The sequence below is a fragment of the Rhopalosiphum maidis genome, chromosome 3 (genome assembly GCF_003676215.2).
Source record: "Rhopalosiphum maidis isolate BTI-1 chromosome 3, ASM367621v3, whole genome shotgun sequence".
In the NCBI taxonomy this organism is placed as follows: domain Eukaryota; kingdom Metazoa; phylum Arthropoda; class Insecta; order Hemiptera; family Aphididae; genus Rhopalosiphum; species Rhopalosiphum maidis.
In genome coordinates, this window is record NC_040879.1 from 55799003 (window position 1) to 55818282 (window position 19280).

Here is a 19280-nt window from a genome sequence, read left to right on the forward strand (position 1 = left end):
GCGAACCGTTCCGGTACGTTCGTTGCGCGTCGGTGCGGCGACGCCGTCGCTCGATTGCCTTCCACTCAGCACACAACGCCATCACCCGCCCGCCGATCCCACAACCCCACCATCGCGACGCGAACGTCCGTACCCACCGCCATCGCCCGCCCGCCAATCCACCCGCCAGTGCGACAACACCGCCGACCGCCCACCGACCGCTATTATAGCACATACGTATTATATACACTGGCTGACGCACGCACGCACACACGCTCACGCGCGCGCACATTATTATCGATATCTCTCGGCGGCCGACGGCTACGGCGGCGATGACAAGGTAGCAGCGGCAGCGTCGTACGGCGTCTATCTCTATATAATAGTAATATACGCGCGACAGCAGCGGCAAACCACCAACCGACCGCGACCACCAGTTACCGCCGCGATTCTGTACCGTCTGCCACTGCTCGCGTCCGTGCACCGACACGCCAAGCACCGACATCGGCGGCACCGACCACCGTCTCCGACTTTGCCGTAAACACGTCGTGGCCGAACGACGCGCGCGGAACCACTCTTGACGGTGCGTATAACTATGAGCGCGATTCGCGGCTAGTCCGATCCCGTGCACAGTTCGCCGACGGTTCCCGTTATTCGCTCGCCGAATTCGTCGCCGTCGCCGTAAACACAAGCCGTTTATTGTTATTGTCGTGTTCGCGGCGCGCCCGCCGCAAGTACGCGTCCACACTCCGCCGCGCCGGTCGTCGCTCCTCTACCAGTGCGGTGCAGCCGTTTCGCGCGTTCGAGCCGCCCGCCGGATGAGTGTCCAGTGCATATTTTTTTCGTATGAATTTTTGTTGTGGCGCGTATTCCGTGTATTTCTGTGTAGTCCGTCGTATCTCGCGACGCCGGCGAATCGTCACGGGACAGTATCGCCCGTTCGGTAATTTTAGCTAAACACGCACAATACATACGGCCAGTGAATAGCAGTGTTCACGCTCCAATTCACTTGTTCGTTCGCGAAATCATAATCATGTCCGAGGAGTCGACGACTGCAGTCAACGCAATGATGGTGCCAGATACGAGTGGCAGTGGAGGCGGTTACCGTCACAAACACTGGTACTGATACCGACAACATCAGAAACTGTCTGCACACGATCGCTCAAAGAGTAGAATTTTCTTTTAGAAATTGGAATTAAAAAATATTCATCATTTACCGAAAAAAGACTAATATGAGGCAGGGACGTGGTGGCCAACGTAGTAAAAAGTGTAAGTATAATTACCAAGTATTCGTTTTTCAAAGTATATACATTTAATTATACTTCTGCAGTGTAGTAATTATTAACGACTACCTACATAATGTAATTTATCAATAACCAATACAACCAACAAGATATATACAAATACATTTAGATTAAGATAAATCTAATATTTATCCAGTATACCTGTTTTATATCTTTACATGTAACCCAAACATTTGATGAATAGAAATAGTGATTCTTAAACATGGCCATAATATTCATTTTTTTTTATTTACATTACACTATAGACTAATGCCGAAGATACAGTTTAGTAGAAAGATAAGAACAGTAAAACAACATACATTAATATTACAATTAAGTATTAATACATGTAATGACTTAAAGACTAGAGAGGTTCTCATTTACTAATCGCAACATTCGGCGGATAGAGTGGTTTCAGCCATAATTTGTGTTATGTCAAAGGATGTAGTAAGGAGCTCATAGTCAACATTTTTTTTTAGAAAAGTTGAAATTATAAAGTTAAAATTATTTAAATCATAAGATATTAATATGTTAATAATCATACGCTGGTGGTTTGTGTACAACATTTATTTATGTAAGAGATAATTTATAAGCCAAAATGCCAAATCATGTTTAAGTTTAATCTGTTTACTTTATTGATTCAATAAATATCTCATTAAAAAATAAGTGTTCATGTAATCAGGCATTAATATTATTCAACAAATTTAAATATTGTGTATGCATAGAAACAAGACTATCTACTATTGTGATATATTAAGTATTAGTTAGGCATTAATAGTATTAATTTATAGAAATGAAAAAAAAAAACCGGCGAGTTTAAAACCAAACCACAGTAGGGAATACAAAATTATACAATATTGAGATTGTAAAATGTTGTACCATCTAAAATATCATTTAATGCAAATGTATACCTAGATGCTTACCATTTAACATTCATAATGATTAAACATCAATTTATAACAACAACAAAAAACTTATAGGTACTGTACTATATCTTTTGTCGTTTTAGCATTTTAATAGATAATCTAATAAATTTTATTTTTTCCATACATAAATATAAAAATTAAGATACTAAATTTATAATAGGTATGTAAGTATTTATAAAAGATTTGAGTATAATAATTCATTCAAATTCCTAATTTTATAACTACTTACGTAAGAAATGTTTGACAAAGATATTATATGTATGTATTTCTAATATTTTCAGAATATATTCATAGATAAAAAATTAATTTTGAAATTTGAAAATGTACAAAGAAGTTCAATATTAATTTTTTTTTTACTTCAAAGCTAGAGTTCTTAATAATAATTTTGCTGTTTTTGCTTTTTGATAAAGGCAATATTATCAAATTACAAATATTCCAAATACCTACAAAATTATTACAATTTTTTTTTTTTTTTTTGCCTTATTTTAGCCGGTTGCAGTAGACGGGGTGGAGGAGCCGGAGGTGGAAGTGTTGGCGGAGCCGGTAATACAGGAGGTGGTGGTGGTTCAGCTGTAGCTTTAGCTGCAACTCTAGTAGATGATGGTATAGGTGGCGGTGGTGTGCCTGGCGGACCCGGAGGCTCAGCAGCAGCCGCAGCCGCCGCTGCTGCCGCTGCTGCAGCGGCAGCTGCGTCTTCATGGAAAACTGGTGGTGGTCCAGGAGGACCAGGCAGTGGTCCAGGAGATCCATTTGGTATGGGTTATGGAGGTGGCCCCGGAGGACCTGGAAGTGGTGGTCCATACCAGCAACATCATCAACAACAAGGTCACCAGTCTCCGTCATTGTTCCATCAGCAACAAGGATCGCCCGCGCCCGGAGGCGGCCCTTATGGAGGCGGCGGTGGTGGTAATAGTACTCCACAACACCAACAACAGCAACATTATAGCCCATCTACTCCAGGCGGCGGTGGATCTTCAACCCCAGTACCTTATGGTGGTGGACCAGGCACACCGAATAGCCAGCATGGAGGTGGCGGTGGACCATTTAATGGTGGTGGCGGTGGAGCACAGATGCCTTTTGGATCACCATCTTCAGTCAGTTCTGGTGGTGGGGGATTTGGTAGTGGTGGCCCTGGAAGCAATCGACCCGGGTCTGGACCTCCGCCTCCTCAGCAATCACCATTTGGTGGTCAACAATTCTATGGGAGTAGTGGTGGTGGTCCCATGCCTCCAGGATCGCCCTTTAGTCAACAACAACAAATGATGAATCATCATGGCGGGGGTGGTGGAGCTGGCGGAGGAATGATGAATGCCACAGACGCTGGTCCTGGCGGTCGCATGATGGTTGATCATCCATCGTAAGTTAATCAACTAAAAGATAATTAATTTATTTCTAATTCAATATTTAGTTACATGTTTATTTTTGTACTATAATAAGTAGTAACATAATATATATTTTTTTAAATTCAGGTGTTTCCCATCGTCAATGGTAGGAGGACCAAGTGGTCCTGGTGGTGGAGGAGGTCGTCGAGGGTACGGAGGACCCGGAGGATATGGTGGTGGACCACCTGGTCATCATGGTGGTGGACCGCCTGGACATCATGGTGGTAGTGTGTTAGGAGGTCCGCATGGTGGACCTCCGGGACATTTAGGGGGTGGTGTGCACCACAGTGGTCCCTCAGGACACCATGGAGGACCACCAGGTGGTCCTCCTCATCATGGTGGTGGTGGACCCCCGGGACACCATGGAGGTCCTCCACACCATGGTGGTCCACCTGGAAGTGGGCCCCATGGTGGACCTCCTCACCCACATAGTGGCGGTGGACCACCGCATCACGGAGGTGGCGTCCCTCTTCATCCACACGGTGGTGCAGGAGTTCCACCACATGGGCCACCACATCATCCACATGGCCCTCCGCATCATGGTGGTCCACATGGACCTCCACCACCTCCACACCCACATCCACCACATGCACATCATGTGCAGCCTGATTATCGGATATTTGAATTAAATAAGAGGCTGCAAAATCGCAATGAGGTAACTTGGCCGGTATATAACTAGAATTTAAAAATTGTAATTTTATAATTTTCATGACAAGTTGTGAAAAATATGATCAAATTAAAGTTCACAGTATATTTATATTTTTATGGCTTTTATTTATATAATCTGTTTGTTTGGTTATAGGATAGTGACAACGTATGGTGGGACCAGTTTGCAACTGAGTTTTTTGAAGATGATGCCACATTGACACTTACATTTTGCTTAGAAGATGGGCCAAAGCGATACTGTAAGTACAATAAGCGGTCTTTAAGATTCTTTTTAGTACAATATTAATTGCATTTATTTGTTTTTTAACATATCTAACCAACATTGAACAGCCATCGGACGGACCTTGATCCCTAGATACTTTAGGTCAATATTTGAGGGTGGAGTTACTGATCTATATTATCATTTGAGAGCTAATGCCACCAAAGAGTCTTTCCACAATACCAGCCTTACTTTGGACTGTGATCACTGTACCATGGTGACTACGCATTTGACATCAAGCCCTGGTAGTGGGCCACCGTCTTCCATTGCTCAGTCACCAGGACCTGGTGGTCCAGGTAGTGTCGGAGGAGGACCTCCTGCATCGCTAAACGGTGGTATTGGAATGCAAAAATCATTGGTGGCTCAGGGTCCTCCGTCATCACAGCAATCAGGTATGCATATTTAAATTTCATTGATGATTACATAATCCCTTGTATGTTAATTGTATATAGAAACAGTTATGCTAGTGAATTTGCAAAAAAAAATTATATACTTTCTGTTTAATGACTAAACATTTAGTGTATAATTTTATATAAACATATGATAAATAAATTTTTATTTTTTCATAGTGCTTGGTGGCGGTGGACCGATGGGTGGTGGCGGAGGACCTCCATCACCGCCTGTATATACCAGGGTGTGCACTGAGGGTAGACTAACGTTAGAATTTACTTATGACGATATGATGCGTATTCGAACGTGGCATTTAGCAGTCAGGCAACATAGAGAATTGGTTCCAAGATCATCTGCAGCTGCAGCTGTTGCAGCGGTTGTTATGATGCAGCAAGGAGGACCTGGAGGTGGTGGTGATGGAGGGCCACCAGGTGGACCCCCACCACCTAATGCTGAAATTGTTCATCAACAAGTAGCAAAAAATATCACACGACAGGGCATTACAAACTCAACGCTTAATTATCTGAGAGTAAGTATTGGACTACTAGGCACTAGTTTTTAATTACATTATCATTGCTCCTTAACTCATCAGTTATTACAGTGTAATAGCAATATTTTACCTCCTAGGAAATATTAATTAAATCAAGATTAAATAATGCTAAAATAATATGGACCACAAAAATGTATTAATTTATTTTTAAATAACAAACAGTTTGTCTAACTTGCAATGTTGATGATATAAAAACTAAATAACTAACCTATATACTATTAATATAAGATAAACAATTAAATTATAGTAATAAAGTTACGCATTTTTAGCTTAAGATGCTTTGATTCAATTACATCAACCCCATTAAGGGATATACCATTGCAAGTAGAAATTTTTAAATCTTTCTGTAAATTTCACTATTGCTCCTTTTTTAAATTAATGTTTGCTGTTGTGTATTTTAATTAGCTAAAGTTATATTGGTTTAAATTAATTAAATTTTTTTTTTGCAAATAGTTATGCGTCATATTAGAACCCATGCAAGAATTGATGTCCAGACACAAAGCTTATGCGCTCAGTCCTAGAGATTGCCTGAAGACCACTCTATTTCAAAAGTGGCAACGTATGGTTGCACCTCCAGGTAATATTAACAATAAGATAATAGTATTATAGCATATCAACACATTTAGTAATGTGTATTACAGTTTTTTTTAAGATTAAAATTCAAAAACAAAATTACATACATTAACAAACATAACAATTGACACATACTCAGTGTTAAATAAAATTGCTTCAGGCAGCGACCCATTTCATCTGATTCGGTTGATTCTATTTTTGTCAGATTTCATAGTCAGTTATCGTTTCCAATGATCACTTATGCTCAAAACAGTGCTCTATCATATTAATTTATAAAGTAACAAACAAGCGTTTGTTGAATCGGGTAGAATAATTAATTAAATATTATTACATAACTGAACTAACTGCATTTGAATTAGGTCTCAAATACAAAAATTAAATCAAAAGATTTACTGGTTTGTTACTGGATGTACTAATTCAGTCTTGTGTTATATTTTCATTATTGCAGTACAATTAGAATGTAAAGTTTAATTCTACTTTAAGAAAAAGATGCTACACTAATTTAAAACTGAACTGATATTAAATGTAAACTATACTTAACTAAAACATAAAATGTAAAACTTAAGAACATCAACAGGTAATCAAATTCAACAATATTATATTATAAACTTATGAACGATTAAATTATTAAAATGTTCTTATATTTTAGTTAACCTTTTAATTAGGTGTAGAATTCATACATTTTTTTCGACTGGGAAAGAATTAGTATATATCTTAGCTTGGATGGAATTGGCATAAACCTTTTTTTTTAACCAGGAAGGAATTAATATGTATATTGTTCTTAACCAGACAGAATTTATATAAACATTTTTATTTATTGGGACGGAATTACTAACTTAATTTTTTCAGCCAGGACTGGACGGAATTAGTGTGAATACTTTTCTTAAAGGGAACGGGATGGATATTTATTTCTTTTTGAATGGGACGGAATTAGTATATTTCTTTTTTTCAACCAGGACCTAACCTAACCGGACGGAATAGTGTGATATTTTTTTTTATTCCGGAGAAATTAGTAAATACGTTCTTTAGCCTCTGTCCCGGCTTTTTAACTTTTTTAGTATTTTAAACCAGGATGGAATTATAGTATGTAAGTATATATTTCTAAATCAATACGGAATTGTTATATATTTTTTTGATGGACGGAATTGACATATATCTTTTTTTAAAGCAGGACAACATTAGTATGTTTATTTTTCTGAATCGGGACGCAATCGACGTATAATTCTTTGATTGGGACGGAATTAGTATATATAATTTTATAGCTAGGATAGAATTCATATTTATTTTTTTATCATTTTATTAGTTTTTGCAAATAATTAACGGAAGAGTTTATTTGCTCTATTTTTGTTACAAAAGTGGTGGTAATCATGCGTGTTTTTATTAAGTCAACAATTAGCTATTAAGTAATTAACTATCAGCTATTAGCTCTAACTTTTAAGCCTGTTAAAAGTTATATGATAAAATATAAAAAATATTAATACATGTTTTTTGTGTACTTGATAGAATCACAGAGACCAGCCAACAAAAGGCGCAAGCGTAAGGGTAGTAACTCTGGAGCTGGTGGAGGTCCTCCAACTACACTTGGTGGTGGTGGACCAGGTGGCGGACCGGGTGGCGGACCTACTGCTGCTTCAAAGAAACGGAGCCCTGGACCAAACGGTGGTGGAGGTGGGGGTGGTGGAGCCGGTGGCGCAGGGTTCAACCTAGCATCACAGGTACGGTTACGGTATATAAAAGCATATGACATGCGTAATCATGTTTAGATAATTAATATAATGATGAACTATGAATTTATTTGTATTTATAATTGTGTTTGTACCAAGCAGGACGTGATGGTTGTTGGAGAACCTTCGTTAATGGGTGGTGAATTTGGGGACGAAGATGAACGTTTGATCACACGTCTGGAAAACACTCAGTATGATGCTGCTGCAGCAGCTGCTGCCGCCGCCGCCGCCGCAGCAGCAGCAGCTGCAGCTGCTAACTCAGCTGCGGCTTCAGTGATGGGTGTTGGTCCTGGTGGTCCAGGATCTGTAGGTTCAGCTGGAGGCAATGATCTTCAACAACATATAGGTGGTGGTGGAGGCGGACCTGGTGGTATGGGACCAGGTAGTGGAGGTGGACCTGGTGGTATGGGATCAGTCAGTGGCGGAGGAGGACCGATGGGACCTGGAGGACCGATGAATGTTGGTGGACCTGGAGGGCAGATGGGACCAGGAGGTCTTATGGGTAGCGATTCTCTATTTCCACCACCTGGATCTGGAGCAGATGGCAGCGCCCCAGGAACGCCAACTAGTGGTAGTGGTGGTGGAGGTGTGGTTTCTCAGTCGTCATCTTCAAATAACAATGGCCTTCAGCAACAACAGAACTCTTGGGTCACTGGACCACCTAGTGGTGGTGGCAGCGGTGGGGGACCTCCAAATGGTGGCCAATCTGGACAAAATAGTGGTGGTGGGCAACAGCAACAAAATCCAGGAAGTAATCCTGGAGCTGGAGGTGGATCATCTATTGGAGGTAATGGTAACCCCGGAAGCAATGGTGGTCCAAATAGTGTCGGTGATTCGATATCATCTGGTGGTGGAGATAAAAAGTCTCCAGCATCTGCTGCTTCCCAACAACAGCAACAGCAACAACACATGGGATTGTAAATAACACTGCCAATCAATACACATAATACTTAAAATGTCTTGTCATTTTTTGTTAATGTGCACACCAAACATACACAGTATAAAACAAACAATGTTTATATCATGAAATATTTACATCGCTTAATAAGTATACGCAAAAATCAGCGAATTTTATTGATTGTTTTATTTTAATTTTATTATTATTATTATTATTATTATTATTATTATTATTATTATATTATTATTATTATTATCTTGTAAATACAATGACAATTATTACAATTGAAAGAAATTCATTTTTAGAATTTTTATAGACGCGGACAATTTTTGACTACTATTATTACTTAATATTATTATTACTATTCTATCAATATTGATTATACATTATATTAATTATTATTACACTATTGTGACTACAACAATATATTGTGTGTATATATTATTACTTGAAACGGTTTAAAAAAACAATTACATTTTTTACAATTAAGATTTTTCGTCCGTATTTAGATTTAATTAATTTGATTATTATTACTATCAATGTATATATATAAATAAATCACGATAAGAATATGTATAACAATGATTGATTCGCGTTTAAGGGTTTTTATAACGTAATAGAAATATATCAACGATTAATTGTAATAATTATTCGTAAATATATATATTTATATATATAATTACAACCAAGATTATTATTTCAACCAAATGTAAATGTGTATGATGTTTTTTTGTCTTGTGAACAATAATAAATCGTGTATAAAATGAACAAATGTTATTTTATTAGAGTGTGTTACCTTTTACATATTATCCTAAACAAAATTTAAAATTGCTTTTACAATTAATTATATGGTTATAAGTCAGAATTTTTAACTTAATAAGTTAATCTTATATCATATACTTGAAATAATTAATATAAACAAAATATTGTGCTAGATTAATTAGTAATTAAAACAATAAACAAATTATTTTTATATGAATTATTAGGAATATAAAATATTTAATAGGATATTCAAAAGTTATCAATACAACAAATTATTACAAATTTAAATTTGTTTTAATTATATATATATATCATATTTAAATTAATTTATGTATACCAGTTGTTCAGTTAGATATTAATCTTTTAAAAATAGGTGACTAAATTATTACTTCAAAACATTTGTTTATTTTTCAGACTATAAAATTTAAAAATTATAAAAAATATAAAATGTTGTATAGACTCACAATAACATAAAATATAATTTATAATTAGTAATGCATGTATCTAGATAAGAATAATACATTTAAAGTTAAGACAATTACTAGGGATATAAAAATGTAAATTGATTGTATGTATGGATTTATATTGTACATTTTATAAATGTAGATACAATTTTTAATTTTCGATTTAGTTTCTGTGAGGTAATTTGTATTGCATTCAAATATTTTAAGGATGAATTTAAGCTATTTTATAATGTACTCATGAATGTCTAGGACATCCTAGTTATACAATCGTTCTATCCGTTCTAGGTATATTACTTTAGGGTTTAGATTGTGACCAGACGATAAATATAAACTTATATCGGTTTTAAAGTGTATTTTTCGACTGTATGTATACACGATACACAGTCAAAAAAATATAAAATATATTTTCAACTTTGAGGGTAGTTTTTGATGTTTATTTTATACTCTAAAGGAGTTAAAAATTAAGAATTACTAGTATGTTTACTATAAAAACAAATAAAATTAATAAAAATCCGAATTTTTATTAAGTTTTCTAAAAAATCGATTTTATTAACTCAAAAACGAATAACTATAGAAATTTGAAATGTTAAATAAATGGATATATGATGATTTTCAAAATATTATATTTTTTTGAGTTATTTTGAGACATTTGAAAATATAAAATTTTTATTTGTTTTATTACTATAAAATAAATGCAACTTTAAAATAGTTTTATTATATCAATATCATTATTCAAAATTAAAATATTAAAAAATCTTAAGGTAGACACTAAATTATATTTATGATTTTATAAATAAAATAATAATTTTTTTTGTCAAAATCAGTGAAGTATTTTTTTAGTACCTATTACCCATATAAATCTCAACCACACACTTTGCACCTTGCACTCATATTTATAATAGTTGTTTGATGGGTATTCAATGGTACATATTATATTATTACATATGTACATAGAATAGCTTTATTGTCCTATAATTTAGGCTCTAAATGACAAAATATAATACGATATTGAAAATTATATTCAATTGTAATAACTGTTCTATTAGAACTAGATATCTCGTATCGAGTTGCAAATATAAATAAAAAACTAATCAATTTTAGGGAGTTAGAACTAAGTTTATGTAAGAGTAATCCTATAGGCCAGCGTTTCTCAAAGTGTGGGTCGCAGCCCCCTGGTGGGACGTTAGTCAATTTTTAGTGGGTCACGAACAATTTTTTAAATTATGATGTCAATGCTGTTATTAACCATAACAGAAAACAAGCACACATTTCGCATACACCTCATTATTAAAAGTACATTTATAAAAATAAATTGATTATAAAATACTACAAAATACTACAAATTTTGTTTTTTATTACTACTTTTTTAAAAGTGAAATGATGTGGGCCACGAAAGATTTTTTGGGGTAAATTTGGTCCGTAGTACTAAAAAGATTGAGAACCACTGCTGTAGGCTATAGTGATCTATATGGGTTGGATACAGGGGCGTAATTAGTAATTACGGGGGGATATGGTGAGATAGACCCCCCCATGAGCTGTATTTTTATATTGTCGTATACCTAAAAATAGTTCAAATACAAACTTATAATATATTATTAAACTAAAATAAAATATTTAGTTGTGTTAGTAATTAGTATGGAGTATGGGGTTATTAAAATTTACTCGGTAAACGATAAGTATGATTTTAAAATAAATGGCCCGTTTCATTTTAATTCTTGAGTAATAAACGAATATCTAAACGACAAGTAAATCGAGCAAATCCAGATCCAAATTTAAGTGTTGAAGAATATTACAAGTCTAAAAGTGTCAGTATTATTACCCTACCTGGACTTTTTTATACAACTTGAAGAAAGATTTTCACATAGGCATAAACTGTAGGGACTTGGAGGGCTTAGACCCCTACATTTTTTCAAAAAGTTTTAGGATATTTATTAGAGAAAATCATAAAATGTAAAACATAATACTAATCAGGATATCCGATAGGTATGTATGTGTTATGTGAACATTAAAGCTTCATATATGAATTTTGTATTGTAAATTTGTAATAAAATTAAAATGATTGAGCTATATGTTAATATTTTATAACGACAATGATAAAAAGTTATGTATGATACGCCGTTAAATAAACAATTCTGAAGTTTTTATATAATAAATGTTATAATAAAATCGTAAAAGTCCCCACAAGTTCTCTATACAAATTTATTTTGATCCCCTCCCCTCCATGAAACATTCTCAATTACACCAAAAAAATAATGAATAATGAATTTACAAACCCTTCGTAAGTTTCAGGAATCTATTAATATAAGCAAATTGTATTTAAAATGGTCCAGTAGTAGGTATTCAAATCTATATTGACAACGAAGTAGGTACGAACAAAGAAAGAAATATTCATATATATATATATATATATATATATGAAAAAACATTGCCCGTGACCGTTGTCATTTGAGTAGTATTGTCAGTATTTAACTATTATAATATTTAATAATATAAAGATGTAACTTTTGTTAAATGCGCACTTCGAATTTTTATAAGTATCTAACATTTAACAAAATCTTTTAACAATTTACTGTATCAAGTTATAAACCAATTAAAATATAACTTAATGAATTATTAATATTATAATCAAAATTTTCATTAATTCTAATACAAATTTAATATATTTTATAATTAAATTAACAAACAATTATTTATTTTAACAAAATCAAATTATTAGACCAGATCAGTTTAATAAAAACATATTTATTTCAACAAAATCAAATAGTTGAAACAACTAATTATTTAGGGTTATGAAAATATAATTTGTTTAATTTAAAACACATATTTAACTATTATTTATATTTTATATAATACTAGCTAACCCAGAAAACGCTGTTTTGAGAGTGGTGAATAAAGTCAATTGACTATAATTTTTCAGTAGGTATTTATATTTAAAAAAAAGATGGACCCCCTCAGAAATTTTTTTTCTGTTGCAGCCTTAGCATAGCCCAAGGCATAGTTCATACGCGCTTATACGGCCCTGCAGTGTCCAGTATTTAAATATAGGTATAAAACTTTCTGTTTAAGAAAGGAAGTGTTAAATTTCGGTGTTAATCCTTTAAAAACAAAAAAAAATTCAAATTAAACTTTTATACGATAATAATTTTAATTAAAATTAATTTTACTCCGAGTCTTTAAATATATATAGAATTACGAAATGTTAAAAACCAATTACACCAATTTGAATATTTCTGTATTCCTCGTAATTAAGTACAAAACAAGATAATTGTAACAAAAAAAAATAGTAGCCACACATTTTGTGTTTGTAAACCCTAAAAATGTTCGTAGGCCCTAGGCACAGTGTCTATAGTGCCTATGCGCTAATACGGCCCTGGATATTATTAATCAATAATCATATAATGCCTGTTGTTTTTTGGCAAAAACCGATAAAAACGGTTCTAATCAGATATTTATCTTTAAGATAGTATAAATTATCTGTAATCGCAACTAACTACTAAGTATGATAATATATTACATGGTATAATTTCAAGCCGTTAGATGGCAGAATACGATTGAAAAATTGGACTATTGATGGATATCGATGGATCAGTCGGTACGTAATATACCATTGCAGCTTATACATTTATACTTATTACTTACGTACGAGTGTGAAAATATTCTGGTATTTTTTTAATAATTTATGACCGTAAAATATGTCTATAGAGAATGATACAAATATAAATGTGTTGATAATGTTGATATACCTATGTAAACTTTAGATCATTTCCAAGGTTTTACAGATAAGTTAAATATTTTATTTATAAATCAATAATGCACGAGCATTGCTGATACGCAACAGTATGCTTTTAATATTACACGGGACGTACATTTTTTTCCGACGTATTTCAGTACAGTATATTTGCGTGTTTCATTATTTTACTTTTCATCATAAATTGATACTTTTTTTTTATAATGTGTAGAAGAATGTTTTTTGATAGAGAAATAGTACAATTGTTTGAACATAAATCTCCATTTAATTCAGAAAACGACTTGGAATCTACTGACGAAAAGGAATATATAGAGCGATGAAAACATAGTTGATTTAGAGGTACTAGAATACATTTTTATAAAAATTGTTAAAGAACAACTAGATTGGTTTCTTCATTCTATAAACTTATTAAATAATGATTTGGATAATAATGTTGTTATGAAAAATTTTTAAAAGTGAACCAGACACTTTTTAGCAACAGGCTAAAAGAATGGATAGGTATTACTTGGAAACGTGTACATTTTTTAACCAAAATGTAGACTTTACTGGCAATCCCGAACTTACTGATCTAATTTTAAATTTAAGTAGGTACTTTATTTCTATCAAATATTCGACTACTTTTTCCAAGACGATTTAATTGAACGTATTTTTTATGAAACAATGATATATACTATATAATAGTGTACACATAGACTCAAACAAAATTTTTAAAATAATTTCTAATGACGTGAAAAAAATATACAGGAGTCTATCTCTTAATGGGATTAATAAATGTCGAAAAAAGTCAAGTTAGATTATGTGTTGGAAAAGGAAAGAACGTATTTAAAAAAATATCATACTACCTAATCAAATAATAAATATTGTGTGACTTATTTAGTTAATAATAAAATGTCTATATTTTGGTTAATTTTTGGTATAGGCACCAAGTTTTAAAAAACTTAATGTGTGCCTTGGTATCATAGGCATAAAAGCAAAATTTTGGCGATGAAACTTAGCCTGTGGTCAATGTCCCCATAAAATCCAATATTATAATAGGTGCCCAGCACCCCATAATAATTTCAATGGGAGCCTGAGCCCTCAGATACTCAGAAACATGGCGCCTACGATTTTAGGTATCTATTTTATGAAATTTTATAAATTAAAAATTAAAGTATATTAATTTATTCCAATTTTTGTAGTCATTAAATTTAATGAACATGTAACTCTAAAGCAACAACCAACTTTTTAAGTTTTTAAATTTTTAAAATTAAAATAAATTTTTTAAATTATTTTTAAGTTTTTAACATATTGTATAAGTTTAGAACTATCCAAAAACAATTTTTTAATAAAAAAATCATACATAGTAGGTTTAAATTAGGAATAAATGTTTACATAATATATTATATAACTCGTATCTAGATAGTACTAGATAGATACTTATAATGAGACTAATTAGAATAATTATTGTAACTATAGGGTACAGCTACATAATTATAAGCCATAACTTGTCAACCAGGACTGAAGGAAATATAAATTTCCCATAAAGAAATAATAGCAATTATTAGTATATAATTAGTGTAAAATTCCTATGAACAGTTAGTTATATTTGCTATTTATGTAATAATGATATATTTTAAATGTTGTCAAATCAAATTAAAATCATTTTGTTAGTACCTACCTAACCTATATAGTTACTATACCGTCTATACTTATTTCTGTAATTTTTTTAAATACTGTATGTTCAAATAGTCTGATAATTTATAATAAATATATGATTTTAGTTTTCACGAATGGGCTATGACAAATTAATTATTGAAATGTTCAATACAGCTAGTGGCGTATCTAGATGGAAATGGTATATTAAGCACCCCTATTCTAAGATAAAAACTGGAAATTTATCTTCCGTGTAGTTAATGACAAGTGCCAGTTGGTAGATTAAACTGATTTTTACCAAAAAAGCAAAAACATATCACTGAAAGCGTTCGCCGGCTGCACGAGTACGCGGATCACGGTACGATGATACCTGCAATATCATATTAAATAAGAAAAAATATTAAAAATCAAGAGATTAATGAAATAAAATGTTGAAATGTCAATATTTTCAGAAAAATGAACTCTACAAAGAAAATAATTAAATAAAAAATATATTCTTTAACTTTTTTACCAAAACATTAAAATAAATTAAAACATGAAATATTTGTAGATATTGTCCCTGTAGTTTATGAATTTTATAAAAAAAAAATCAGAACTATATCTCCATTATTTCAGCCATTTCAGGAGATATCACAATGGATAAATCCTCACGGGACACTGTATATAAACAATTTTTCTTGAAATATAATTAAAATAATATTGATTTTTTTATACTTTTAATATATTTACGTTAGTTAGTACGTTACTATAAGATTGTCAAATAAGGAAAATTATATTATATTTATAAGCATTAAATTTTCTAATTTATGAATATTTAATAAGTAGGAATAAATTTCCTTATACCTAAATAACTACATTACGTCATGTAGATAAATAATATATTAAGCTTGTGATGGAGTAGTCAGTTAATATTCGTATTGTATATTGTGCAGAAATTAAATAAAATAATGAACTTATAATAAAAATAAAAAAAATAAATATTTTAATGATATATAACACCTTATTTAACTTTATTAACTTATCAGCCGCTAGAACTTACCTATATCTACTCACACCTTAAAGAAGTGAAGCGATCGCTTCACATTAAACATAAATTTGTTGTTACTAACTATAGGTCGACTTAAAACGTCTTTGGAAACGTTAGATTGTCGGACCTTGCATTGATGATAATTTTTTCGTAAAATACCTCTAAATATTGAAGAAATTGTTAATGTTTTTATTAAAAAAATAGAAAAATGAATCAATTAAATGTTTTCATGTTGATTTTTCAAAAACATTTAAGTCTACCTATTGTTGAACAATGCTTAATTTATTATATAATGTAATAATAAACATGTATGTTATGTATAAATTAAAATTCCTTCATTTGTATTATTTATACATTGTTGCATGTTCAGTATAATTGTTTATTAATTTTAGTTTAAATATTAGTAATATTACAAATTGGTATGTTTGCATGAGTATATGATTTATTGGGTTTGACTAGTCTTGATCTTCGTGGTATTCAAGATCTATAAAATTATATGTTTAGAATAAATTATGTTTTTACTTAAACGTATATATTTTACCTTTAAAGTAGTTATTGCATTGTACAGTCAACAATTTTTTCAGATTGTCAAACTTGAGAGGCCTTCTGTTTGGCGCCAACAAAGTTTTATATAAAGAAAAGGAGCGTTCAACGTCATGTCGCTACTGGTTAAGTCATCTGTTAAAGTGGTATTTAAACTTACGGTCTCTTTTTCACCAGTTAATATTTCTGAAATATTACACATAATTTGAAATCCATTGTTTTTTTATTGAGAACTGTTTGTAATTTTTCTATTAATAGCAATTAGTAGTTCCAGCTTTGCCTGTTAATTGAATAAACTTTGCAGTGGATATTTTAGGGAATGGTCACTGAGCGATATTAAAAAAAAAAAATTTCAAAGTATAAATGTCATGATCAAAATCGACATATTTCGAACCTAAAAAAACTTTTCTATTTTAATACATGAAACATTACCTATATCGGTTATATCTAACAATCACAACTCACAATACGTATAAGTAAGTTGGTACAAATAATTTATAAGTTAAATTTATTATGTTTAGTTAAAAAAAATGGAATCAATTGTTAATGAGTAATGACATACAATATACATTTATGATATATTATGTGAATATAAAAACAACATTATACATAAGAAATAATATTAATTATTTAATAATTTCAAACGTCGTCATTTTTACAAAAACATAGTTGTTGCCCAGTAATTAAATAATAAATATATCATCTACTAGGTGACAACAATTTTTTTTTTTTTTGGGTAACATAAATGCGGCCCAGTTTATTAGTTAAAATATCCACTGAAACTTTGTCAAAACATCTTGTGCAATTTCAATAGCTTTAGATAAGGGAATACCTTGTTTTTGTAGACGCGATATAACTATAGAAAGACATGTAACATTTTAATGTAAGTACCTAAGCCAAATTTCCTTTTATTTGATTAAGTTTAAAATATTTCCACGTACCCTAACGTATCAAAATCGGTTCAGGGATAGTGCCTGTTAGGTATGAGTATATGCATGAGTATGAAATTTTTGAATACGATAAAGCGCCGTTTTAAATACTCGTTTGACGTTTGCGATCAGTTTATCGACTTTTGGAAATTGAATGCGGATTTGTTCGGCAGTTCTATGCGATCCATGAGAATTACTAGTTACGCGAACCATTTTTGTATATACAGCACTTTTAATGTTATCACCTGCCTTCGTCATATATACAAGGTAGGTAAATCATCACTTAAAAAAAGTAATATGTCGTTTCGATCTATTTCGTTAGGTCATAATAAATACAGAAAATTTTCAAATACTGAACATATTGTACTATGATTTATTTTTTGTAAATGTTCAAGGTTGAACAAAAAAATTTCACCAGCACGATCCGGGACTCGGGAGTAATGTGCCAATAATAACTAAAGCGATAAAACGACCCTTAACATCTGTCATCTCGTCTATCAACAATACGATAGTATTGTATACAACAATATAATTAACGATAATAATTTAATATCGTTGGTATAAAATAAAAGTAGGATAATAGTTGGTGACTACAATGTGTAACTTAGGTATTATATTTATATGTTATATCTGATTAAAAACTCAGTAATAGAGAAGCTATGCATAATAGATAAATAAATATTTTAAGTGAAATGATAAGGTATTAAATATTATCAAAACATACTCTAAAAAATGTCTAAAATACAACACATAGTTACATTATAACTTCAGCATCCTTGTAAATTCTAAATGTTCAATTTATTTTAGAAACTTTTCTCAATATAATAACGCTATCCAGACAAACAAAATCATTAGATACTTACAGGTTAAATGGTTAATTTATATTGTAATGGTAAACAGCGCAACAGATTGCTCTGTTCTAAATCTGATGTGATACATAACAAGCTTCATTTTAACAAAATACTTTTGTGTAAATAATTCATTGAAAAATACAATTTTACTTTATATAAAAGAAAAAAATTAAATCTAATAAAAAAAATTTGCTAGTTGAAATATAGTAATATAAATAGTCTCATCTATTTTCCTATGAAACTGTTAGGATTTTAGACTTTATTAGTACCTATACTTTTTATCAGTTTTATCATAAGTGCAAATCCGGTATTCTCATTACAGATTACGTGTGAGCATAGGCGTATAAGTAGTCCTTTTAGTTAGGACTTAAAAGGGGCGAGATTCCTAAAAATGTTTTATAGCAAATTTTTTTTATTAGATTATTATTTATTATTGTTTCAATTGGTGTTTTTATAACTGACGAATGATTATTCGTTTATATGAAACATTATATACTTTTTTAAATTGTAGGCAAAAATAAAGTTAATACTAAAATGTTTATAAGAACATAAAAAACCCGAAATTTCTGGGGAACTGAAGCCCTCCTAAGCCCCTCCCTAGTTACGCCTATACATTTGGGTTAAGTCGGTTTAAAATTATTTTAAATAAACAATTAACTCTTAATGGGTAGAAAAATAGAAAAAAAATTGATAATGA

General features: G+C 31.9%; 1 protein-coding gene across 1 annotated transcript; it reads left to right on the top strand.

Moving 5' to 3' along the window:
• Positions 1 to 295: 295 nt before the first annotated feature.
• LOC113556164 (AT-rich interactive domain-containing protein 1A) lies at positions 296 to 8876 on the top strand. The gene is made up of 9 exons (XM_026960953.2): positions 296 to 1245; positions 2675 to 3542; positions 3655 to 4222; positions 4370 to 4472; positions 4564 to 4884; positions 5062 to 5411; positions 5886 to 6009; positions 7509 to 7720; positions 7832 to 8876. Exons 1-9 carry the CDS (start codon positions 1209 to 1211, stop codon positions 8648 to 8650), a joined length of 3402 nt encoding a protein of 1133 aa, XP_026816754.1. The 5' UTR covers positions 296 to 1208; the 3' UTR covers positions 8651 to 8876.
• The last annotated feature ends 10404 nt before the right edge of the window (positions 8877 to 19280 follow it).